Here is a 27,344-nt window from a genome sequence, read left to right on the forward strand (position 1 = left end):
ATCGGTTGTAGTGGACAGGCCGAAATCTGCAATGCCTTATGGGAAAAAGTCGACATCAAAATTACTCGCATTATAATACGCACATGCAGCAGCGCAGCTCAGCACAGCTCAGCTGGCCGCGCCGGGCGGGCGCCCGGGCTGGGCCGGCCGGATATCAATTGCGAGATCGAGAGATAGATGGATACGGTACGGTATTAGCAGCAAACTGGCTTTTCCGTGTTGCATGTTGCGACGTATGTACACTCCAACACCAAAGCTGGTTGGAAAAAAAGGCATCTCACATGCCAAATTGTTACTTACCTGCTGTTCTAAACAGACTCAACCAGGGCTGCCAAAGCCTCCTTGTGCTTCTTGGCCTTCTGGTCTGGCTTGGCCCGCCTCTCCTGACTGCCACGATCATTCAGGTATTTCTTCTGTTCGTTGACTCGCATTCGCCGGAAGACAGCTAGGTCTTGGGGGTCTGCCATTTTCGCCTTGGGCCGGCCTTGGGCTTGGGGGGGGGGGGGGGGTCTGCCACTTTTTTAAGTCCGCTGTGCTTTGTGGCGACCGTAACGCGTACCTCTAGTTACCGCGTATACCGATCGCCAGGCGCTAGGCCAGTACAGTTATTGTACAGTAAACAGTGCATTGCGCATGCAGCTACAACTGTCTGCTGCGCGCGCTGCAGCGTAGCTCTAGCTAGCTGCATAGCGCGATGTCGACCCCAAAGTTGAAAATCGGCCTGTTTGCTACAACCGATAGGTGGCGCACCGTATTTGGAATCCACCGAATTGGGGGCTTCTACCTGTGAATTAACTTGAAGGCAGTTTAAGTGATCATATTTTTCTACAGCGTGAAGACAGCTTTGTCCCAGTGTTATCACTCGGTTCAGTGTCATCAAAATTGTGTGATGCTTCATATCCACTCTTTCGTATGTCCTCTTAGACTCCATTAAGACACTAATATTTATTGAATCCTTTGAAGACAATCTACAAAAAAAAAATTCTATGAAGTTAGCACTATAATTTATAATGCGTTCCTAAACTCCAGCACAAATTCTCCCTGTCTTTCTATATGTTAAACAGAAGACTTGTTGTAACATGTGCTTGTATGTGTCTTGTTATATCATCCAGTCTGTCACCAAGTCTTATGGTGTATTCATATCTACTGATGACAGTGATGATTGCTGTCAAGCTTTCCAGTCATTCTCCGCTTTTTTTTTTTTTAGTCATTCTTCACCTATTTTGAGTCATTCTCCACTTATATTGAGGCATTCCTTAATTATTTACATTCATTTTCCACATATTTTAAGTCATTCTAAACTAATTTTGAGTCATTATGCACTTATTTTCCAGGACACTGTGCATGCTTGTGGTGTGACATATGAGATAGTTTCCAACATTCCAAAGGTGAGTTTTGAATAACAAAAATTGCAGTCATGTAGACAACATTGTCTCTTTTTAGCTCTCAGGCATGCATAGCTAATATTTTTGAACAAATTACTTATTTCTGATGTGCTTTCAAAACTGATTTTAATTTTGTATGTTTATGTGTGGGTGTATGTTTTCTCTGGGAGAATATTGTAAATTGTGAAGTTTTACACAATTCATTGAGTTTCATGAGTTATTGACATATCTTGGGAGGGTTAATAGAATCAAACAGTTTTGGCATGTATGGGATAAATGCTCTGTCATTGACTCTTTTGCCAAACTATTTAGAATCCCCCTTTTAAAGAAAAAAACAACAACTTCCAGCCCACTTTGCTTTGGAAGAGGACACTTAACAAAAAAGTTAATCAGAAACCTGAAATGAAATGGCCTTGTAATGTTTCTAAACTATCACAATTGTCTTCTTTTTTTTTTTTTGCCATTATGAGATTTCACTAACATGTCTCTGCAGCCTTAACATGTCTACATCCATATCGTTATACATTGTGCATCCTTGTTTCCTCAAAGAAAGTGATTCATAATTTTCCTTCCCTCCAGGCATCGGAAGATCCAGAAGATCGCGAGTCGTTAGCTCTGATGGCAGCCGCTGGTGCTGAGGAGAACGGGAGTACTGCGGACGGTGAGACGTACATTGAGAAGTACACCAGGGGAGTCTCAGCTGTAGAGAGCATTCTAGCTCTCGATAGACTACGCCAGGAGGTCATCATCAAGGAGAAACTGGCCAGCAGAGGGCGCAATTTGCGCAAGACGTCCAGTGTGCCAAATATTGCAGTGAGTAGAAATGATTGTAGTGTGTCAGCCAAGACAGTCAGAGTTACCTGTCCCCTTGTATATCTAATCATAGATTCACAAAAATGAGTTCACAGTCACGATGCCTCAGATTTTATGATGTGTTATCTTACAACCTGAAAAATGTAGATTCTGAAAACACCAACATGCCCAGAGAGTTGTATCATTGATATCTACTATTGACATTGCTGTTTCCCAGTGCTTGATTTCTTTTCATGCACTAGATAGTAGCTACTTAACCAGCTGCATGAAGGATCCCTTCATAGAGGGCTTGCCTAAAAAGATAGAAAATGGTGAATACAGTAAAGCAGTGGGTCTCTTTTGTGTATATGATGCACTATTAAGCACAATACATTAGACATTACAGCAGCTCTGTATGGATTGGGAATGAATATGAAAGCCACCCTCAGATGTATTTTTGTCTCGCCCACCGGAGGTGAAGGCGAGACTAAGGGATCCAAATGGCGTCCGTCCGTCGTCCGTCGTCCGTCGTCCGTCCGTCGTCCGTCCGTCGTCCGTCCGTCGTCCGTCACAAATGTTAAAGTTTACCTGCAAGACTCTCTTATGATGCATAACTTGGCATCTGTTACAGCAATGGCAGCCACACTTGGGTGATAGAAGCACTAGGGGTATCTTCATGTTATGGTGTTGTCAGAGGTCATGTGATGATGTCAAGTGTCATTTGAGGTCATAAATTAAAGAGTATGTGCAAGACTCTCTTTTTATGCCTCCGCCACGAAGTTTATGTTTTCGGGTTGTCCGTCCGTCCGTCCGTCCTTCCGTCCGTCCGTAATGAATTTTGTGGACAGGGTAACTACCAAAACCTTTTGAGGTATCCTAATGAAACTTGGCATGTATGTGTATTAGGGGGTGAAGTTGTGCCTATCAACTTTTGGGTGCACATGCTCAAGGTCAAAGGTCAAAAGGTCAAGGTCAAATGCTTAAAATTTTACTATTTCCCCCATATCTATGCAATGCCTGAAGATATTTTCTTGAAACTTAGTGTATACATGTACTACCCAATTAAGATTCTCTGGTGAAAGTTTGGGGTCATGAGGTCAAAAGGTCAAAGGTCAAAAGGTCAAGTAAAATGTTAAAATTTCACTTTTTTCTCTGTATCTTGGAAATTGTTCAAGGTATCTTCATGGAACATAGTGTATATGCATCTACTGACTGGCAGTGGTTATCTAGGGAATTTAGGGTTCATGGGGTCAAAGGTCAGGGGTCAAAGGTCAAGGGCAATACTTCAAAATCTTACTATTTTCCTTATGTTTATGCAATGCCAGCAGGATTTTTTTTTTTTTTAAACTTGATGTATGCATGTCTAACCCAATAGAGATTCTCTGGGATTTTTTTTTTTGCCAAGAAGGTCAAAGGTCAAAAGGTCAAAGATCAAGTGAACGTGCTGAACTTACTTTTTTCTCCATATCTCGGAAGTGGCTCAAGTTATCTTGAAACTTAGTACATGCTGAATTTATGTATGTTCTGCGTGACAGTGCTTCTCTTATAAATCAAAGGCCAGATGAAAATGATGTTCAATACAGAAATTGCGCTTTTTCTCCATACCTTGAAAATTACTCAGTGCATAAACTTATGAAATGGTCAAAGTCAAGTTAAAGTTCTTAAATCCCCAAATACATGCTCTCCTATTCATCCAATTAAACATAGGTCAAGGAAGGTAAACATTCAATACATTTGTGACAAACATGTCATTTTAATATTTTGCCAATTTTGTGAAAATGTAATCACACATTGTCCACATGTACTATAGACCTATTAGGAGAATCATGCATTATGGCGGAGGCATACCAGTCGCCATAGCGACATTTCTAGTCTATATTAAAGTTTACCTGCAAGACTCTCTTTTGACAAATAACTTCACATAAGTTGCTTGGATTACAACCTAACTTGGGTCATAGATGCACTGGGGGTACCTTCATGTTACGGTGCCGTTGGAGGTCACAGGATAAGGTCAAAGGTCATTTGAGGTCAAACGTTAAAGTTTACTTGCAAGACTCTCTTATCACATGTAACTCGACACATGTTGCTACAATGGCAATCAAACTTGGGTGATGGATGCACTAGGGGTACCTTCATGTTATGGTGCCGTAAGAGGTCACATGATAAGGTCAAAGGTCATTTGAGGTCATACGTTTAAGTTTACTTGCAAGACTCTCTTATCACACGTAACTCAGCACATGTTGCTACAATGGCAATCAAACTTGGGTGATGGTAGATGTCTCTTGGGAAGTTGAAGGTAACCACAAGGTCAAAGGTTACAGACAGGGGTCAACAAACTTTTAGGGCCCAATGTTAAGTTTTTAGGGCACATTTCGTTTATGGCTCATAACTTTTGATCCCTTTGTCCGTTTGTGACCAAACTTCGATGGAAGATGTCCCTTGGGGAGGTGAAGGTCGTCACAAGGTCAAAGGTCACAGACGGGTCAACAAACTTTTAGGGCCCAATGTTATTTTTTAGGGCACGTTTTGATTGTGGCTCATAACTTTTGATCCCTATGTCCGTATGTGACCAAACTTGGACGGTAGATGTCCCTTGGGGAGTTAAAGGTCATCACAAGGTCAAAGGTCACAGAAAGGGGTCAACAAATTTTTAGGGCCCAATGTTAAGTTTTTATGGCGCGTTTCGATTATGGCTTATTACTTTTGATCCCTTTGTCCGTTTGTGACCAAACTTGGATGGTGAATGTCCCTTAGGGTGTTGAAGGTCACCACAAGGTCAAAGGTCATAAGCAGGTCAATTAACTTGTGGGAGTTATAAAAAATATTAATTCCTTGTACGCGAATGGGCGAGACACAATTCGGCGATTGCCTTGTTGTGAATCACATCTTTATATGTGTTTGCATCAATATCAGATTTCCAGGGTGTTAAGTGAATGAAGTAGTACCTGTCAGCACAGAAGCATTAAGGTTAAATTAAAAGGTGAAAATCCAGCTGTCAATAGATTGAGAGTTTACTATAAACAGGATGGGAAATCAAGAAAAGCAACCACAATAAAAACAACAACAGCAATATCAAGGAACTAACAGTGATGATAGACACAACAAGTGTGTTTCTTGATATGACCATTTGTGTGGCATTTCCACACATCAGTGAAACTACCTCATGTTGACATATTTCTCTCATGGACATTCTTTATCTATTTACATTACACACACTATTGCAAATCTCTCTGACAATATTCCTGGGTAAAATATTCAAAAAATCAAGACCTGTTTTTTCTTTTGCTGTCTTGACTCTATAGCCCTACTTTGTCTACTCTGAGAGAGATGTAAGTAATGACTGTTGTTACAAAGTCAAGGTGTTATGATGTATAGAATCATCTTGAGTTCTAAAAGCATTGGTCATCTCAGTACTCACTGCAGTATCATTTGACCATGTCAGCATTCATCTCTTAATAGTCATTGCTTCATACATGTCATAGTGTTTAGGCTCAATGTCTTGGCATTGCTACCTTCATCACACAAGCATGTATGTATGATATATTTGTAGGTCATCAGAGCACACAAGCAACTAGTATAAAGGATATTCCACAGACACTTCATTTATCAAAGCACCCAGTTTGCTGTGTTGTCATTGAGCAGTTAATAGCCAATGTGCATGACCATGTGGCTGTTGAAACTCATTGTATCCTCACAATTTCACACTGCTAGTGATATGCACACACCACACACTCTTTACCAGTTCATTATGGAAACCAGATATTCCAGACTCCCATAGCGTCCACTCACACACAAAATTGAGTATGACAGATTCCCAAAAATGTGCACAAGAGTGCGTGCATTCTTGGCCTAAATCAATGTTTGTATGATGCTGACCAGAAAAATGACTTTGATTGAAGGAATAGAGTTTCTGCAATCAGTATCTGTTCTTTTTCTGTCTCAGGATTGCTTGTATTTTTGTGTAATTCACTTTTTCCAATGTAGTAGTGTGCTTGTTTTGCTGCAAAATTTGTTTGAAAGCTAATGTAGCAATCGAGGCTGAGCTCACTAGATTTTGACTTTCGCTGACCACAATTTGTATACTCTTATAGTGTATAAGAAGATCATTTGTGAGCCCAGCCCACGCTCTATTTGTTTGACTACTTCACACAGGCTGATTACCAAGCTGACCTTTCTTTGTCGATTGGCAAACAGAATCTTGTTTAGGGGCATTGAATGTCCTTTAGGAATTGTTAAGGAACAGGTTAACACACAACACCATCTAATGTCAGAAGCAACTACCCAGATAACCTTCACCATTCACTCTCTGTTTTCTCATGTCAAAATAGGCAATAGTTGTTATTCCACGTACAATACTAATTGTAAGAAATATCCTTTTCATTAACCCTAAAAAGACTGGGCTATTTTGGTAGCTCGAAAGACTGGGGGGGGGGGGGGCCTAAAGGGACCCCCTTAAGATCTCGGCCGTGGATCGCCCGATCGCCACGGAAATTTGGACTTAGGTAGTGTGCGATGTAATCTACAAGATCGTGTATTCAAATTTTACAAAATAGTCTTATTTTATTTTATTTTGATTAATTATGCTAATTTATGCAAGAAATCGACTGATCGACTGATCTAAATCAGTAAATAAAGCTCCAAAAGTGCTCATTTCTGGTCTAATTATTCTTTTTGGCATTCTTAGCAAATGTACTTGAAAAAAAATTCGGTATCAAAATTAATTTCTTATTTATTTTATTGTTTTATGAATTTCTTATGTATTTCTTTGTTTTTTCGACCTTTTGTTTTTGTTGTTTTTTTAAACAAAATTTGTGGCAGACACTTTTTGAAGCATAATACTCCTAAAACAAATTAATTTTAGCCATTGAGAGTAAAAACAAGCATATTTATATGAACCATGTGAAAAAACTCAATTTGCATTGACTTTGCACACAAAATCACATTTTTTAGCCATTTTCGGCCTCACGTGCATGTACGAAAAGTTATGTAACTTCAGAACCATACCCCCGGGCGTCACAAATTTGGTGTCAAAATGTGCGGGAAACTCGAAAGAAAAAAGTCATAGAACATCGCGGCGAGAGCATTGTGTGTTGCAGAGTAATCGCGCGAAATGTAGAGGGGGGGGGCCTTTTATGCCCCCCCCCCCCAGTCTTTTTAGGGTTAAACCAGCCCACCTAGAACACTACAGATTCATAGAATTAACATTTCTCTATCATCTTTTTTGAGTTTGTTTGATTGGGCAGCATGAAAATCTGACTTCTATATGAAGAGGATGGATCTTCAAGTGGAGCATGCATTCCTTGTGATTCACAATTATTTCTACTGAGTGTTTAGTGTATCGTGTGTTGTGAATGACATATTTTGCAAACATCCCAAAGGACATATCATAAACTTTGTGAAAGATTTTTTTTTTGTTTTTAAACGAAAGCCACAATCCATGTAGTGAAGGACCAAGAGGGGAGTGAAAGTTTGTGAGACATGGATGAACTAAAATTATCATCTTACCTTGTGACACTAGTACCTTAACACACATTCATATCACAAGAAAATAGTCATTGCTGCTTCACCCATCCAAAGAAATTGATACTCAGTGGTTTTGAGGCAGTACAGATAACTTGGCATTTTTAAAAGCAACATTTTTATAGCTCATTGTTTGAAATGAGCTAAAGCTGTATCAAAACTCTTACCAACTAATTTCTTCATTTGTCCATAACATGTTCATTTTATTGTAGGCTATCAGGCTCAGTGAAACATATTTGTGAGTGTGATTTTGCATTAAAAAAAGATTGTTTGTATCATATTTCAAAGCTCACTTGACATGGTGTCTTGTTAATTTATTTCATTTGATATCTATTCTGCTGCCTACTAACCTTGCAACCAATGTTTATTTGATTGACATTGAATGTTACATGTCAGATTATGTTCATACATGCAATCTGTAGTTTCTTGAACTGACGAATCTGCCATTAATGCAGAGTGGGGCATTGGTCATTTCATTAAACTAGTGAGAATATAATGTACAACTGTACCTCTCTGATCTGCTCTTTTAATATGAATTTGCTTGTCAGTGCAGTGGGATGACCATAGTTATCACCTTTAAGGAGTGACATCATATTAGCCTCAGCATTGTGTTTGGAATGGGGGGGGGGATATCTTTCTTAAATAGCTGACAACATAAGCCTATCACAAACAAATGGGATTGGCTAATCATGCTACTTGTTAGTGTGTATCCACTGCCTGCTTGAGAAATGATCATTTCATCAATGGCTGCAGCATGGAAACCATGGCAATCCTATCTCTGAAAGAGAGGAAACAAGCACACATGTAGTATCTGACACACTCACTGTATCAATGTCAGCAGTTTCTTGTTTGGCTTCATGATTATGCAATCAAGACATGGCACTTATTTAAACACTCTCAGATTCTTTGTTATTTATAGAGTATTTGTTGTTCTGTGCCTCCTTTTCTTCTTTTTCTTTTCAAAATCAGATTTTATATTTTACAGTCCTCAAAATCAACTTAAGTTCCCTTGTACAACTGATGTATAAATGAATAAGTCCGATTTTGAGTTTTTTTTTTTTTTTAATCAGGAAAGGGAACATGAATGTTAAACAAGATAAAAATCAGTTTTCCCCACAAGAAACTGCCACATTCGATACAATAACTTATTACGTGATATTGTAATAGACCTATAATAATATCTTTGCACACTTAAAAGATCTATGCAGACTTGAATGTATATCATGTCATATTTACTCATGCGTGTTTGTCTGTCAACAGTTGTGACAAATATATTTTTTTAGAGCAAAACATAGTACTCATACATTACTCCTGCAGGAGCTGTTAAATTTTACTCTAAAATGCATAAGAATTCTGTGAAATAATGCTGTGATCACACAAGTTAAAGGGACTGTACAGTAGTGGTTGAGGTGGGGATTCATGTTTTGAACTTTCCTAAGTGAGATAATGAGAAACCTTTTATGAAATATGAAAGAGCATGTGATTTTAAGAAGGATTCAATGTTTATTTGATGAAAATTGGTTTTCAAATGGCTGAGATATCCCCAAAAGTGATAATAATAAAAGGCGACATGCCCCAACTTTATTAGGATCTCTTTGTTTCACCTTGTTTTTGGATATTTCTGACATTTCAAAACCGATTTTCATCAAATAAACTTTTGATACCCCTAAGAATTGCATGCTCTTTGACATCTCATAGAGTGGTTTCTGAATATCTCGCAAAACGTTAAAAGCTAAATCCTCATCCCGACCAGAACTGTACACACCCTTTAAGTTTGGTAGTGACAAAAATGCGAAATATTACCCAAAAGGGTATGCTGGAAGTATTGCAGTATCAGAGCATATCCAATTGTGGTTGCTGCATGATTTTGTATATTCGATTACATCAATTACAATATATCGGGCCACAGCAGTATCCATTGTGTGAGAGTGAATAACATGCAGCAGGTTGTTATTTGCATACAATTTAATGCTTCAGGTAGGGCACAATTCAATCGTTACATGCTGGTAGAGTTCTACCGATCCACCGCTGAACGGGGAGGGTGCCTCAGGAATAAAAGTTGTATACTACGATCAAAACTATTTTTCACTTTCAATCTCAAAATACCCTAAAACAGATCGTTATCCTGGCAAATAGCTTCAGTCAGACAAGTTTCTTGGTAGACCCTTTTGATATTGCAGGCAAATTCCTAATGGTGGAAGATGTATTTTGAGCCTTTTGGAGAACTATGTTTTAGTTTTTACTATCAGTGTTTAGGAAGCTATTGGTTTGCGATATCTAATCACAGGTTCCCCATTTACTACCGATACTCCATCCTTTTAATGGTCGTTACATTGCATATGCTGTTAATTACTATTTGTTGCAATTGTCACATTTCTACAGCATTCCATATGAATTTAACTATCTCATTTTCAGTATATATGTCTCATCTGAAACAGTGTACTTAAACATTATTGGCGTATACACTAACTGCTGGCACACACATTTTTGTGTATTCAGTTATGGGATGGTGAGTATGCACTTAGCATATCATAGTTTTTGGCATACGTGTATTTACTCTTGCCTTGGATCATGTTCATTTCATATTACATAACCATCAACATTGTATATATCCCATGATTCCCTGCAGGGCTCCATCCCACGCAATCTGGATATGAGTCGCTCCATGGACTGTCTTGATGAAGATTTCCGGGTAGGTTTGTTTGTCCGAGTTACAATCTCAGTCAGAGAAGTTTGCATAGTTCCTTTAATGGTACTTTCTAAATGGCAACATCAGGAATAATGCCTGACAGTGATATTGAATGGGATAGTGTTAGTAACTGTCAGTCAGTGATATTGCATGGGATGGTGATAGTAAGGGTCAGTCAGTGATATTGAATGGGATGGTGTTAGCAAGGGTCAGTCAGTAATATTGAATGGAATGGTGTTAGTAAGGGTCAGTCAGTAATATTGAATGGGATGGTGTTAGCAAGGGTCAGTCAGTAATATTGAATGGGATGGTGATAGTAAGGGTCAGTCAGTGATATGGAATGGGATGGTGTTAGTAAGGGTCAGTCAGTAATATTGAATGGGATGGTGTTAGCAAGGGTCAGTCAGTGATATTGAATGGGATGGTGTTAGTAAGGGTCAGTCGATATAGAATGGGATGGTGATAGTAAGGGTCAGTCAGTGATATTGAATGGGATGGTGTTAGTAAAGGTCAGTCAGTGATATGGAATGGGATGGTATTAGCAAGGGTTAGTCAGTAATATTGAATGGGATGGTGTTAGTAAGGGTCAGTCAGTAATATTGAATGGGATGGTGTTAGCAAGGGTCAGTCAGTAATATTGAATGGGATGGTGATAGTAAGGGTCAGTCAGTGATATTGAATGGGATGGTGTTAGCAAGGGTCAGTCAGTAATATTGTATGGGATGGTGTTAGTAATGGTCAGTCAATGATATTGAATGGGATGGTATTAGTAAGGGTCAGTCAGTTATATTGAATGGGATGGTGATAGTAAGGGTCAGTTACTGATATTGAATGGGATGGTGTTAGTATGTGTCATTAGTATAGTAGACCTCATCTCCAATCCCCCAGATATGAATGCCTGAAGGCACATATTACTTACCACAAAATACATTATATCACAGTAAAAGATTGCAACCTCTGATAAAGTTGTAGGTTCAAATCCTAGCTGATACTCCTCATGATGTCACTTGACACTGTCCGTCTTCACCCGGAGTGATAGGGGACCAATGCAGGGGAATTTCCAGATGGATGCAATATGGCTGCTACATGTAGCATGGTGTAGTGGTAGAATGGAGGTAGTGTACAAATGATGTGTGTGGACAGAGATAGTATATTAGTGATTGCAGATTGTTATTATAGTACCCTGTACTCTATAACAAGCACTGACAGTACTGAAAATATGGAGTAAAAAACAAACAAATAAACACCTTGAAGTTAAGAGGATCTCAAAACTGAGGTTTCATTATGAAACATTGTAGACCCCTTTTGAAAAACCTCGTAAGGACCACAACAGAAATTTTCTGAATGCAGTGTGAAATAAAGTTTACAGTTTTCATACTGGAGAAAATCATAGTATACCTGGAAATCTAGGAGATATATTATTGTAATTTCATAATGCTAAACCAACCATGATGTCCATGAAGTAAACTAAAGCAAGCATTGATGAATTAATTATTTCATTTGTGCCTTTAAATAACCATGATCTCTAAAAGACATGGAATAGTGATTTTTTTTTTCCTTGTCACCTTTACAAGTGTGTCTCATGGGAGGAAGTTATAGTCACTTATCACAAAGATAATATGAATTCTCAGATGAGATAGTGAATAAAAGTCCAGTAATGTATCTTGATCTTTAATCTTCGATCTTATCTATTATGCTTTGTCACTGCCATGATGAGCAGAGTTAATTCACGAGCCAAACTACATTATTGTAAGTGTTGCTTTAACGATCCCTAAGCATTCCCACTGATTCCCACTGATCAGTTGCTAGCCAGCCCCTTTAAAGGAAGCAAGAATGTTTATATGGAACTGACCCCTGTGCAAGAAGTGATAGACTTGAGGTTGCATTGAGTACAGATTTTTTTAGTACCTGGGACTATGAGATAGGATATAACTGCTCTCAGTGCAACATGTTTTCCTTGTTTCTAACAGCATTTTGTCTCATTCTTCATGTTTCCTTTCCCCATTGCCTCATGGCTTGCTGATGCCTTTAAACTGGGTGATGATGGCTTGTCATTCCTTGACAAACTATTGCATGATCTGTAATCACTGGCAATTATTACACATTAATTGAAATATTCAATGTACATTGTTTATTATGCTATCCGCTTGTCATGTATGGTTTCTGTTATTTTGTGATACCCACAACTTTGCTTGCTCTGCCCATAAATTGTATTTCTCACTGAGTGTTGTGGAATCCTTATGTTGTAAGATTGGAAATGTATGTCCCTTGCAATGTTTCCCCTCCCTCCAATTGTTGTTTTTTTTTCCGTCTATATTAAATATACAATATCATTTATACCTATATAATCATTCTGTTACTGACATACACAATCCCTGTGTGTGATAATGTTCATTTGGTTTTGTAGTTACCACTGTATGGATTTTTTTATTAGTATACTATGCAACTACCACAGCATGCCTCGTGTGACAGCATTCATCAAAGAAAAAGTTAATTTTGTGCAAATAACTTGTGCGTCTCAAAATGTGTTGTGCCATTTGCTACTTTTTGTTGTCACGAGACCAAACTCAATTTTTGACTACCAGATCCTAAGGTGGGAAAGCCTCCGCAATCTGGCTCCTCCCAGTTCCCCTACCCCAGGGGGTGTGGTGTACGTCAACAAGGCCTCGAGGCCACGCTCCCTCCTCCTGTCTTCGGATGCCAGGTCAGAGACCAGTGACTACTGTGGCTCTCCCAGCAGCATGCAATTCAGCTCCAGCCCTGCAGCCAGCCCTGTTGGCTCCGCCCATCCTAACCACACCCACATTGGGATGAGCCCCTCACACCAAGTGATGCACCCACTAGGTGCTCCCATCTTGCCTTCCTTGAGCCCACTGCACCCTGCCATGATGGGGCAGGGCACCCCTCGGCGTCCTAGTACAGGGAAGTCTGGAGGAAAGCCGCTGAGACCGGTACAGGAGGAAGTACGCCCTGAGAGGGGCGCCTCCAGAGTAGAGGTACGTGTAAAGCCAGACACCAGAACTCTTTCATTCAAACAACACTAACTGTGTGTGATGACTGTAAAGTTTATTAAGCACTTATTTGCTTATTATTGTGAAGAATTAATGTTGATATATCACATGTTCTCATTGTTGTGTTTCAGTTTTGAATATATCATAGTAGAATATCATGATAATATAATTATGTAATATTATATAATGTTATATAATAATGTCAGAATATCATACCCAGCAGTTCATGTCAATGCTTTCACTTCTAATGATTAAACATTGTTTAACCCGTTGAGGACTAGCTGATATTGCTACAACACACATTTTCCATGGACACCTGCCCACGTATACTTGGGACTCGTCTTCAATGGGTTAATAACCCAGTAATTGAAGGGATTGGACAAAGTGCTCCTAATCACCCTTCATATGATTCACATGCTGTTTGTGTATATTGCCCATGTACAAGTCGGGCAATTTGTTCACATTATTATGTCTGCCTAGTAAAATTTTTTTCATGCATTTGTAGCTTGATGTGTGCATATTTACATGCTGTGTACTGTTATTGATAAAATGCACATCACATATAATTTGTGTTGCAAGATCACACTTGACTCTGCACAAGCTCAAAACTGGTCACAATCTTCTGTGTAGAAGGGTGCATACACAGAAAATCTTCCTCATTCTCTGAGCATGTTGGAATGTTGTGTTTGCACATCACCAACTGGAAAAAGCCTGCCCAACTAACCATATTGATTTGAGTCCATTTTTGAGACAGGCAATGAAGATCAGAGCAATAAATGCCATGTCCCTTCCAAGGGACTCTTTATGACATCACAATACATTCTCCAATGGACTCTTCAAACCCCAAAGTGTTACATGTTTGCCTTGTATTTATTATATTAGTTTCATTACTCGTATGATGCAGTTGTATTGAAGCATTAATATTGCCTGTTGTGTTTGACAATGTGATAGCTGCACTAATCTTTCTAGAGTTGCTGTGACAGTGTTTATTGTTTTTATCTAACCTGTTTGCAGCCAAGACGAAGTTTGCCTCTCTAACACGCACTCAAAGTGTCTGTGTAGGTATGTATCCCAAGACTATCCTGAAATGACAACTAGTCATGCAGTATGATTGCAAAACTCCTCACAGTGTATAACGGAATTGGTACTGCATGTGACTTGATATGTCCTGAAGGTTCATTTTATTAAAAAGTAAAGTTTGAACAAGATCCGGAAGTGGAGGTTCTTGTGTTTTCAGGATATATTTGGAGTGACCAGAGTTATATTAGATTCTGAAAATTGAAGTTATGTTACTCATGAAGGGGAGGAGAATTTGGCTCTCCTATAAGGTGGCATATTTTTTTTGCTTTTATGAAACAAATATCATTTCAGGTTCAAAAATTTTGAATGCAAGCTCGTTTATTTGTTCTGTTGAATTCTTTCTGTGTAGCAGGTTTATGCATTCCAATCTGTTTTGACAGATTATGTCAGAAAAAGATGAACAAAAACAACAACAACAACAGAGTGTTTACATGACTTTGATATTTCCAATTTGTAGTTTTCCATTTTTTTTTGTCTCATGTTCTGTAGTCTGTTTCTGTATTTTTGTTGAGAATGTGTAGAATCTTTAAGAAAGTATTAGGAATGTGTAAAGTGCACCAACTGGTTGTGGAGTGATAACATATTCTCTGGTCTCCTTTTGTGTTTGTGGCTTGATGTGATGCACTCATCACTCTTTGATGTGTGAGCAATCTTGACTGTCATCAAGTCACTCCAGTATAGTGGTATTTCTTCATCTGCCTTGTTGTTTTATAGAGATTTGTTGGTTTGTGAGCATCATGACCGGAAATTTTGAATGTCTGTGGCCTTGATAGTTGTATCACAAACTAGCAATATGTTGATGCTGTATTAGGCAACTTTCTCATTAGAGAAAAATAACTCTGGCTCTTGTGTCAGTGTATATGCCAGCTCTCAAGAACTCATCTCGCCAACAGGATAGGTAGAAGACATAACATGGATTGCACATGAAATCATATCAATTTTAAACATCCCAATAAAAAGGAGATTTTCTACTTGTTCTTTTCGTCTCTCATCTCCTACAGGCAAAAACTCTTTATTATGCCCAGAAACGAAGTCGTGCAATAAAGATGAGTGAAGAGAAGATACAGAAGCGCCTATCTGCACCTGCTTGCATCCAAGATGTTAAGTCCACCCCTCCTAAGAATGAAGTCTTCCATGGAAGTCCCCCTGCAATGAGTCAGTACATGTGTCATCATTCAACCCCAAAGAAACAACCATCAAGTGATCGTGATGTCTGTGTGGAGGGGATACATCAAGATGGCAGGATGCCTTGTCTCCCCTCTGTCTCAGTGGATCATTCCGCTCCCATGGCAACCCTCAGTAAAAGTTGGGATGGACCAATGGTGTCAGTACAAGGTGGTTTCAAACCATCACTGAGAGGGAATGTGAACACTCATTCTACACACATGGCACCCCCAGCAGGAATGGAAGGTCCCTGCCCACTAAAGCCATATGACAGGAGCTATGAGGAGCCATCAGATAACAATGTTGTTGTAGGGGACCAAGGGGAAAGTACTGATGACATGTATTTAACGTTTGGATCATGCAGCTTAGAGGAGCCAATTTATGCCAGTGAGGTGTGCATGCTGGAGCAAGACCAACCTATGTTCATTCAGCCCAAGTGGGTGTGTCAAGAGCAAAAATTCTGACTCTATTGACCAAATGACCAATACTAGCTCTTTAAAACCAGTTGTAAGGTCAGTAATCCCAAAGAAAGTACATGTATCTAAAGTACTCCACAAACATGCCATTGGATATCTTTCATCTGAGTAGTACTGCCGTTAAATCAGCTGACACATGCCCTTCTTTCTGCATTGTCAAATTCAGTGCTGTCTGCAGTGAGGTTGCACACTGTGAGGTGGTATAATATGCTAGCTGTACAAGTGGAGAGTACTTGCATTTTCTATCACTCATAATATATCATGTGACAGTAATCTGATTGTTGTGGTTTTTGTTCAGCAGTATAATCTGGCTTCTATGTCATGGATATTACTCTATAAATGTGGTTCTTTCAATTTTCAATTTTTCTGTCAATTAATGATCTTTCATGTAAGACTGTGTATGGTGATGCTACTCGTGATGGCATGATTACATATTAAGGATTATATGACTTTGCCTCTCTTAATTCTTTACTAATTTTAATTCAATCATGATATCTCCATTCTTGCAATTTTATCAGTTCCTGAAATTATCTTCATACCATCCATGACCGACATATCCCATGTTTACAAGTTGAGGTGATTTTTGATAGATAAATCAACACCATTTACAAGTAGTGCTATGGGATAAGGAGTTTTATAGTATTGCTTGTTATTACACATTCTGAACCAAATCACTGCTGTGACTTGTAGACTGCCTCTGAAATTTGATGCAACCAGTATCAGTGAAATAATGACAGTTATTTGTATTTATCACACACAAAAAAAGAAGAAGCTTAGAATAGGACTTGTGTATGATTGGTAAAGTTGCCTGTTTAGACATCATGTTTTCCATTTAATTTCTTGAGAAAACTGTTTTGTGATGTGCAGTAAAGTAGATGTGACCATTGCCATGGAACCTTTTCTAAATTGTATCAGCTACATAATATGAATGCAGTGCTACCTCAACCACTATGAAATCTATAGAGATGATTACTCCTCCCCCATTAATGTGAATACCATCCATTTCCAAAGAAAACTGAGTAGATGTGTAAATGAGTGACTTGTAACTACTAGAGTCATCATAGAAAATGAGGAATTGATCTCCTGAACTATGCCCTTCCCGTGAAGAATATAAGACTAACATTTCATCATCCATCCTATATCTGTGGTTGTGACACACAATGGACATGCACAATGATACTTCTTAAGGCAATTCAGTAAATCCACTCCAAGGGATAACTAATGTGCATTTGTAGTATCTATTATAAAGAGCTATAGGCATAACACCCTATTGACCGATTCGAGTTCGTTGAGGGCAGCAGACATTTTACGGCACAGGGCGCAGCCATAGTGGGTGTATCAGCCGACCCCCCCTGCTCTCCCCCACCCCGGGGCAACATGTTTATCACGCACTTGTAACAAAGGTTCGCGCACTAGCAAGCATTCGCGCACTCAGTACGAGACGCCTATTGGCTAAAGCAGTTTTTCATTCTGCGCGCGTGCTAATGTAGGGAGAGGGGTGGGGGAGTGCGGAGGGGGGGTCGGCTGATACACCCACTATGGCTGCGCCCAGCTGCGCCCATGCCAAAAATACACATAGCGCGTCACAGAATCGGTCAATAGCAGATAACACAGCTATTTTATTCAAGCAAAGATATTTTTTTTTCTTCGATAGTTGCAAATACATTCTGTGTCAAAATGACTGCCTCCCTTATTGAGTAAGTTGCGTATCATGCAGACTAATTGCCTGTAGCTGATCATTATGAATTTTGTTTTGGCAAAATGTTGATTGTGGTGCAGTGTGTATTGCTACAAACTGGCGCTCATAGGTATGTTGATTAGATCCTGAAAAGCAAATAGTACACGTCATGAAATTCATAATACCATATAATTTAATCTTTGTTTATTGTGGATGTTTCTAAAAATAGTGATCCCAGTTACCAACTGAAGTTAATAACGAGGGTCACTCTAATTGTATGAGGAGTTGAGGACATTTGTTGAAGCTCAAATTAGCCAACAATACTAGTTCCACACGTGTCCTCCCTCGATATCATTCAACCATAGCAAATTTCATAGCTCATTAATTCACCAATTTCTTCTGATATTAATGATATGGTGAGTAGATTCATACTCTGACTCATGAATACTTGATCATTTTGGATCAGTATCGGGCTAGATTAATAATGAGTGGGTGAGGTTTTTTTGTTTGTTTTTTTTACGCTGTAATCTCTCCCTTCTGACTTGCATGATGGTGTTTGATGTTTGTGTTCATGTGTTGAAGGTATAAGCTGTGTGATAATCCAGGGAATATTTATGGACCATATTTTGCCCGAGTGCACTCTATTCCCATACTGGTTCTCTATGGAGTATATCAGGCATTACAGCATATGAACTGCTAATGTTTCAAGTTTATAATTTTTTTGTTTTGTTTTTGTTTTAAGATTTTGTAGTCCTGCTCGGGCATCATGAAATCTAATCATTTTTCATTACAGTAAATTTTGTTTGTTTGTTTTTGATTTGGAAATCAAGTTTGATCATCACCACTTTTTCTTTGTCAGTCAGCAGAGTTTGAAATAAGAACCATCCCCTTGGTCACCCTTATTCCCCTTCCCTCAACAAATCACATTCTTATTGGCTCTATATGCTAGGATTGGTGCATAAAATGTGAGGGAAAGGGATGGTGATTCCAGTTTTTTCCTTCCAGGTTTTTTGTGTTTGGTACATCGAATCTTGAGTCAAAATTGCACACACACTGTGGCTACTTCAATATGCAATGTTTCATGGAAGTTTCTAGTGCGTGATTTTTTATTTTATTTTATTTTTTTAGAGGGAGGGAGGATTAACAGGATAAGAAAATGGTATAAGCATTTTACCTTGATGAAATAAAGAGATTTTTCTTATCTCTCCAATATTTTACATTACAAAGTGGACATGAAGTTCCTGTAATAAGTAACTCCATCACTATGCCATATAAAAGTGATTGATTTTATGGGCTTAGATGGAGTGTTATAAGATTTTAGAGAAATGACTTTGCCTATTTTCTAGATGAAATGTAACATGTACTTAACGAACAACTATTTATCTGAAATGATTAGCTGCTGCCTTGTATGTAAATTTGCATTTACATAATTACTCTGCATAATTTATGACATCAGAATGTGTGTATTTTGAAATTGTGCTCTGTTGTAGGGCAGTAACAAGGAAGATTTTTCCTCTTTTCTCGGTACAGAACTCTGACATGTTATGTGTAAATAATTATATCGCTGTTGCTGTGTGTTTGTTCTGTCAAAAATCCAAATTCCAAACTTGCCGAAATGAGCAAGTTTCCAGGCAAATTATGGTGCAATTGGTGTTATGACATGGATTTAATGTATAGGCTGGGAATAACATGTGGTTAAATAGTTATGACAGACCCACTTACATGGGCATACACTGAGAGTCACAGGTAGAGTACAATGTGAGAAGGGATTCAATGGAATATGACTGACCCATTAGCAGTGGTTTGTGTGTAAGAGTAATTCTTCAATGTAATCCATCATAAAAGTGCAATTATATATGTTTGGATGTTGTTGGTTTTTTTTTCTGTGGTAAGATGCAAAGTATTTTAGCAATGCACACAAGTGAGAGTGTATGGTTCTGCATGTATGTATATAATATTGCAATTTGTAGTGGTCACTACTCTGTCATGGGTTTGTAAAGTTTCAAATCAATTGCCTAGCCCCCCCCCCCCCCCCATAGTGAATCATTAAGCATTTCATGGATCATGCCGCTGTAATGAAAGAAGAACCTAGCTTAAAAAAGAGAGTTGTGTTGAATTTTAGCAGTGATACCAGACGATGCATCACTTGAGAAAAATAAGTCAAATTCTGTTTCTTGCCCATTGTGTGTTGTGCATTTTCTTCCAGGTTTTACTTTTTTTCTTCTTTAAAAACTGTGGTCTGATTTTACCCAAACTTGGCAGGAATCCTTCCATGGTTGAGGGGATACAATTTTTTTTTTTTTTTTTTTTTTAAGTGTCCCCATAGGGCCCTTGAAGGGTCCAATAAAATCTGCTCCAGGTTCAGAATTAGTACAACTAAATGATGTTGCACTTACATGTAGAGATAATAAGTAAAGTTTTTCATCATAGTGGCAATGGTGACGTGAATAGGCTCCTAGGGTGTAACAAGGTGGAGTTCAGCCAGGTGATCAAAATTGATATCGTGATCTGCTGCTCAGTATGCATGATCAACATTTTCACCAAGGGAGTCATCTGTAGGGGTAGGTTGATATAATCCTGAACAATGGCCAGGGCTCCAGGGCTGTATCTGTCTGAATTCCATACATCATATTTTTGTTGTCCAGATCCACAATTTCACAATTTTCAATTTGTAAAGTACGCTTGAAGATACTGAGAGAAGTTATCACATGGTAGCTACATGGGCAAAAGGAAAACTTCAAACTTAGGCAAGTTCATCTTCAAAGCAGAAAAATAGAACTGCGTGATGAATGTTTGAACAGGATCATCATGAGGTGTTGCAATACACAAATTTACATGAAATAAGTACTGAAGGTAAATAAATTTTCTCTAGATCAAGTTTGACACTTGCGTAGAAAGATTTACAACACATGCCCAATTGAATATCAGTAAATCATCCAAAATGGCATCCTACAGACTCCTCCCATTGGCTGTCTTTGTCACATGACCATTCGTCCAGTGTGCTCTTGTCTTTAGCTCTCTCCACACAAAAGATCATGGTGGATCCTGAATGATTTGGGATGATTTACTAACATTCATGTCGGCATATGCTGGAGATACCTGCTCAACTCCTGACTAATAAACTCTCGATGAGATTGCTAGTCTCACACATACCATATCTGCATGCATGTGTACAGCAGTTTGGGCAACTATGGCCCTTCTTCTTTCAGTGTATACCTACCGGTATATTCATCAAGGGGAATTGGAATGAGCTGCGATGTATTTTATCAGGGTTCAATATCTACACTACTTTTTGTTGTTGACAGATTAAGGAATTTAGGGAGATCGTGAAGTGACTTCCTATTCATGCATGTTGAAACTGGAGAGGCCGTTCAATACTGTAGTTTGTGTTGTTCTAAACTGAAAGATCAAAACTTGCAAGTTTTATCATCTCAAACCTGAATGTATTGTTCACCTGGAGTCACATTCTTTGCACTGCATTTTAATCATGTCTTGATGCTGACTAGGCGAGAAAAAAAATCAAGGCCAAAATTTGGTTTTGTTCCCTTTTTTCTCATTGAAGGTGGGTGTTTAAATAATCTCACATTGCATAGTGACAAAGTAGGTTAGACCCAGGTTCTGCATAAAAAAGATAAAATACATAACCTTGTAGAATGTGGCAGATCTGAAACTGTTTACTGTGGGTCACTGGCTAAACTGTATTTCTATCACTAGTTCATTACTCTCACTTGACCAAAATCTTATCCCCACTCTTCCCATGTACTTACATACATGTACAGTCATGTAGAGCAAAATAGCAGGGACTACAAATTAGTTATTGAAGGTGGTACTGTAGTCTAGGATTGAATTTAGAGTGTTAGGGTGGGGACTTGACGAGATTTCAACTACAGAGAGAAAATAAGTCATTGAAGAGAATATGCTTAATATTGCCAGTGTACTAAATTGCTTGTTTGTGTGTGTGGTACCGGTAAATGTATTTTGATATACAGACATATTGTGTTATATGCTGGCATGTATGTTACTTGAATAATCAAAGTGCATTGTTGGAAGAACTGTAAATGAAATGCTATTGTACATATTGCTGAATAGAGCAGATTTTTATGACGTACTGGTACAAAGAATTAAAACAATGATCACACTAAAAATCTGTGTAACTTGCTCATTTTATTTTAATTTTGCTGTTTTTGTGTTTTTGTTCGCATGCTTTTTGTCTTGCGACATTCAAACAGCAGATTTCCAAATGCATTGTATGATAGCAAAGAACACAAAAATGTTATGCAGAAGGCGCATACAGTACATATGACTATGTATATGGCACAACCGTGCAAATGACATGTTACCTGCAAAGAAGGACCACAGGGTGGAATGAATAACATGTTTGACAAAAATGCAATGCAAATGCACTTTTTTTCACACAAAACAGTCTCTTTTCAATGTGACTAGGGAAAACACACAGTCTAGACAGTCAAATAAATCACTCCATATCCATATACAGTACAACATAATGACAGTCTCAGTCTATTGAACTAGCCATACACAACTTTAGCACTGAGAGCCTGAAGGCATCCAGCCAACAAAACCTCATTTACACAGATTTTGATTTCAATGGTTTTTTGTTTTTGTTTGTTTTTTTTTTTTTTTACAGTGAACAGTCCATTAAAGGCCGTCCTTAAATACAGAAATTTGCAACACTGAAAGAGAAATCTTGAAACAGCCAGTGACTGAAAATGTTGTCTCAGTCACATCATCACAGTAACACTAAAATATGTATCCCAGACATAGTATGGAAGACTCCAATCTTCATGAGAAACTTTAACTTCAAGGAATAGTGGTGTTTCCATGCACCTTGCCTTTTTCAGAGAGAAACAGTCAAAAAGTTGGGATGAGGTAGGGCTCATACAAGGAATGTTCCAGGGTGGTTTGTTACACCAAGGAGGTTACACCAAGGAGGTTACACCAAGGAGGTTACACCAAGGAGGTTACACCTGATACTTGAGGAAGGGATCAAAACTGTCCTCGTAATAAGTGTCGTTCACCGCGGTCATGATTCGGCGGGGCGAAGATGGACGTTGCGAACTCCTGGAAATTGACACAATGAGTAAAACCCAACTTTAATAACATTGAAAACAGTTCCGTCTTTAATCGGTTCGTGGCTGCTAGAAATTTTTTTCCAGAGAAGAAAAAGTAGCTTAATGAAACGACAATGTTTCTCGGGTCCCCCTTTTTTCTTGTGCAGTCAAATACAGTACATCGGCTTGTAAGGGCCTTCCCGAATTTGGCGACAGCAAGACAAACGGAGGCGGGAAAGGCACCCTGTGTAGAATTTAGTTCTCAGTGGACGGCTTATACCGAAGTTCTTTAAATGTAAGCTTGACAAGCCTGAACACAGTAATCCACCTTGTCCATTACATAACGAAGATCCTGTCTATCCGATTTTCCACACTGAGCTAAGAGCGATTAAAGCTCTGTTGCATTAAATACCTTCTCTAAGTCTATAGAAAAGTAGAACTTCAAGGACATGAGAATAGCCAGGTGTTTTAGTTGAATCCATGTCTTCGGAATCGGCGATCTTACTCTAAATTTTGTTTCACAATGCATTAAGTACTGCACACACTGAAAAAACAGGACTGGTGATGTTTTAGAAAGTACAAATAACTAATGGTTGCTTTCGAGCGTTCTTCCCCCCCCCCCCCCCCCAAAAAAAAAAAAAAAGCGTACCGTATACCGTACCATATCCGCGCTGGAGCCCTCTAACGCTCCCAATCTGGCATGGTATACATGTAGTACGGTACAATATGGTTTGGTTCGGTTCACTTTTGGGCAGCCTACTAGTACTTTATATATTAACACATTTTATAGGCACAGATGAAAGTTGCCACATACCTTCCAGAACAACAGAATTCACTAAGTGTGAACAGCGCCAGGATGATAGCGACGAGAATTTGAATTCCAGCCAAGATAGTCACTGACCAATCAAATCCGTATGTGTCCATCATGACTCCACCCACAGACGGGCCGACGAAATTCCTACGGAAACACGAGATCATTTGTATGATATCAAATAGGGCTTATGAAAATCCAGTCCCTAAATTCAACCAGCTGAAATCAAACGTATAGCAGTGACGGTTTCATTAAAATCGGACCAAAATAAGAAAGTTATAGAACTGCAAATAATTACAGGCTTTCTCTTAATACACTGTAGTGATACAGGCGACTCCCGTTCATAACGAAGTTTATAACGATCGAAGTCCTCAGGACCTGCAGTTATCTTTCTTTGTATTGAAATTTCGTTATAACCGAACATATTTACAAAGTATATAAAGAAATACAAATAATGGGTTTGGGACTTGAATTTTTACTTAGTTTGTCACAATATATATAAGTATATAACAGAGTTCTAACAATTAAGGGCATGTTGACTTTGCTTTTATGAAGACGGAATTTCAAAGAGTGATATCCTGGCAAAGAGGTATCAATTCCACACCGCCATATCACAGACCAAACTGAGGCAAAGAAATCAAAACCTTGCCCAATTTCCATCTTTGATATCGGATTTCGGAAAACTTGGCAAACTTCGGCTTACACGAGACACGTGGTTTTTCTTTTCTATGACACTATGGTGAATTCTATTACCACATGTTAGACTTAATCCTTTTATATTATAAGTTAACATAGATAAAGGGTGAAGTTACCCGGGAAGTGGTCTATTGCATAGATGGCCTAATCAATCCACTAACCATGTTCTTAATTTATAAAGCAAAATAAAAGTGTCGAAATTGACTGGAATAGTAAAACGCAAAAAACAGTTACAAAATGATTAGCAGGACAGCAAACAATCAGATGTAAGACAAAACGAAAAAACAACAGCAACACCCAAACAAACAGACAATCGATGGTGATTGATAGTGTTATCATGTCTTCCGTCTGATGGTTTAATCTGCCGCGCACATGGTTTAAAGGCTGAAGGGATGTAGAAGACACGGGTTGTTTATCGGCAGATCGGCAAAAGAGGCAAAAGAGAACTATGATCTGCGAAATACACTTTGATCTTTCCCTGACCCTTAAAATTTGTAGTATCATACGTTTTAATTGTATTATGAATTCCCTCTCCTTGTGTCCGTAAACAGGAAATATGAGGCTCGATGTGACGGATCCAAGCTCCCGTAGCATTCATGTAGAAATATCTGTCTGGCTTACCCCAACGAATACACGCTGTTATAAATCCCTGACACCACAGCTTGCGTGCTCATGTCGTTCGGAAGATCATTCTTTCTGCAAGGTGTGGTGAAATGATGCCGGTAGGAAAATATAAACAACAGAGGTTTAAAACATTGCAATCAGTGTTGTACACGAATTGTTTGTTAGATCAATATTGATCTAATATCAGAATCAAAATAATATGAATAGTCAATTATAGTATTGCAAACTTATATTAATCAATAAATCTATATTTCGCTCAAAATAATATGTCCAAACATATCTATTTAGGCCCTATCTATTTGTTCACTTTTCTCTTTCTGTCATATAATATATCTGTCATTTCTAGCAATTCTCTTTTCATTTCAAGTTGAACCATTTCTTAAAGCAAAGTAGAAAGTATGACAGAAATTTTAAAAGTCCTGCTCAAATGCCTAATTGAAAGAAATGTTGTATTAAAAAAACAAAAGGAAAGAGGATGATATTCATACCCATGGGTTGATGCGAATGCCTGCATATCGTCGCTCTTACGCTCGTCACAAATTATGTGTCTTTCTTCTGTCCAATTCACTTTTGTTCGCGCTGTAAGAAACGTATTCAGGTTCAACAGTGCCTGCATTTGATTTGTGCTGTTTAGCTCGTTTTGTGTTTGTGTTTGTTTGTGTGTGTGTGTTTATTTTAGTTCCGTTTTTGATGTTATTTTCTTTTTCATGACAAGAGTAGTTAACACAATTTCAACAATTATCACTGATCAGGAAGAAAGGAGGGAAATCCCATAAGCAGTACGGTGTTGTAATATAGGTCACTGAGGGTGAAACCCGCCCTATGATATCCCGAAGTTATGTTGTTGTTGTTTCTTTTCAACGATACACTTTCTCTCTGTCAATATGATTAAAGGGATGTTAACTTACAAGGCAGCTAAGTAGAAGTCTGTGAAGGATGCAATGACCGAGGCTGACACAAAGACTCCAGCCAGAAATAGACTCACGCAGATAATCCAGAGCTCGCTAAAAAAAAAAAAAATACAAACGAACAAGACGTATAACAGTCATGAACTACTCCCATTATGCAACTTCTTCTTTTCGGTTTCTTAAAAGTTTATTTGCATTTTTGTTGCATTCTGTATCATTTTCCCTTTTCTTAATTTCAGGTATGTAAACGTCCACATCCATTCTGCGGTGTTGTTTCCGTTTAATTAGTTCACTATCCTTAGTCTATTGTATGTAAATCGATTGAAGAATATTGGTCACATTTCTTTTACGTTTGGTTTTTGTTTTTGTTTTTGTATTCTCTTCCTTGCGATTTGCTCGAGACCGTAAAGTTTCAAGTTTATCAAAAGGAAACAAATATATTTCCCGCCTTATTATCTCACTAGACGAAAAGTTTAGCCTACCGTCGAACACCGCTCCATAATGAGAGGAAAGTTAAAGGTCCTGTTTGCCTATGGGAGTAATGATTTAAATTTTTTAAAAGTGTTCAAGATATCACTTCTGATGCATATGTGTAGGTCAGTTGCATCACAAAACATCCTACCATATATATATATATATATATATATTTTTTTTTTTTTTTTTTTGCAATAAAGCCTATAAAATGCAAGGAGATATCACTATTTTTTCTCATTAAACCATAACTGTAGACGGTTTAGACTGGAAATTTTGTTATTATAACTATTGTTCAAATTTTGTATATTAACAGTACTTAACATCGATTATACTGATTCAAATTTTTACATTGGTTGTTTCTATCCCTAACTCACATTTTAGAACTATTTTGAAGCACTAATGTTTGGTTTTTGTTTCATCTGCAAATGGTAAATTATGCCTTTAACACTGGACTCACTTTGGTAGATCGAGGAGTGGAGACGGGCCCATAAGGAGGAAAGCTACAGCACTCATGATGGAACCAAGGATCACCAATAGACGAGAGATTTTCTGAGGGAAGGAGCAAGGTTGATATTTGGCATGACATTGTTATATACAGGATGGTCTACCGCAATGTTTGTGCTTATATGTATGTGCCTATATTATAGAATTGGTGAATGAATTAATGACTGACAGACTGGCTAACTGACTCCAGTTGAATGAATCAATTGATAAATCAATAATCATTGTACCCGTTTACAAATATGCAGTCACATGGAAAAGGCAAGTATAATAGGAACCAGAAAATAGCATGAATGCTAGTCGAGTCTGGCCCCTTGCAATTCAGGCAGTTTCAAAGTATTTTCTCATTTTTCTTTCATGTGTCGCTGTCAGGTAGTTATCATTAAGGTATTCTAGTGCTAAAAAAATGACTAAATGAGCAACTTATTAATGCCAAAGAAACACGTTTCCATATCTATTTCATGTA

At 38.3% G+C, this 27,344-nt stretch overlaps 2 protein-coding genes across 2 annotated transcripts in view; one reads left to right on the forward strand and one right to left on the reverse strand.

Moving 5' to 3' along the window:
• LOC139714840 (kinesin-like protein KIF13A) overlaps window positions 1-17,422 on the forward strand; it is a 94,622-nt gene extending 77,200 nt beyond the window's left edge. The window contains exons 30-35 of the mRNA XM_071626493.1: window positions 1,335-1,388; window positions 1,965-2,198; window positions 5,480-5,506; window positions 10,327-10,389; window positions 12,972-13,382; window positions 15,479-17,422. Of these exons, the coding sequence (XP_071482594.1) occupies window positions 1,335-1,388; window positions 1,965-2,198; window positions 5,480-5,506; window positions 10,327-10,389; window positions 12,972-13,382; window positions 15,479-16,105 (1,416 nt within the window). The 3' untranslated portion in view covers window positions 16,106-17,422. The remainder of the gene's footprint in view (window positions 1-1,334; window positions 1,389-1,964; window positions 2,199-5,479; window positions 5,507-10,326; window positions 10,390-12,971; window positions 13,383-15,478) is intronic.
• Window positions 17,423-22,774: 5,352 nt separating this feature from the next.
• The window catches only part of LOC139714026 (MFS-type transporter SLC18B1-like), a 29,432-nt gene continuing 24,862 nt past the window's right edge, over window positions 22,775-27,344 (reverse strand). The window contains exons 8-12 of the mRNA XM_071625758.1: window positions 26,835-26,926; window positions 25,904-25,999; window positions 24,993-25,067; window positions 23,679-23,822; window positions 22,775-22,874 (exon numbers count right to left, since the gene is read on the reverse strand). Coding sequence (XP_071481859.1) covers window positions 22,775-22,874; window positions 23,679-23,822; window positions 24,993-25,067; window positions 25,904-25,999; window positions 26,835-26,926 — 507 coding nt within the window. The remainder of the gene's footprint in view (window positions 22,875-23,678; window positions 23,823-24,992; window positions 25,068-25,903; window positions 26,000-26,834; window positions 26,927-27,344) is intronic.

The sequence above is a fragment of the Diadema antillarum genome, unplaced genomic scaffold (assembly GCF_040938485.1).
Source record: "Diadema antillarum isolate AM-2024a unplaced genomic scaffold, OU_Dant_1.0 scf00000045, whole genome shotgun sequence".
NCBI lineage: Eukaryota > Metazoa > Echinodermata > Echinoidea > Diadematoida > Diadematidae > Diadema > Diadema antillarum.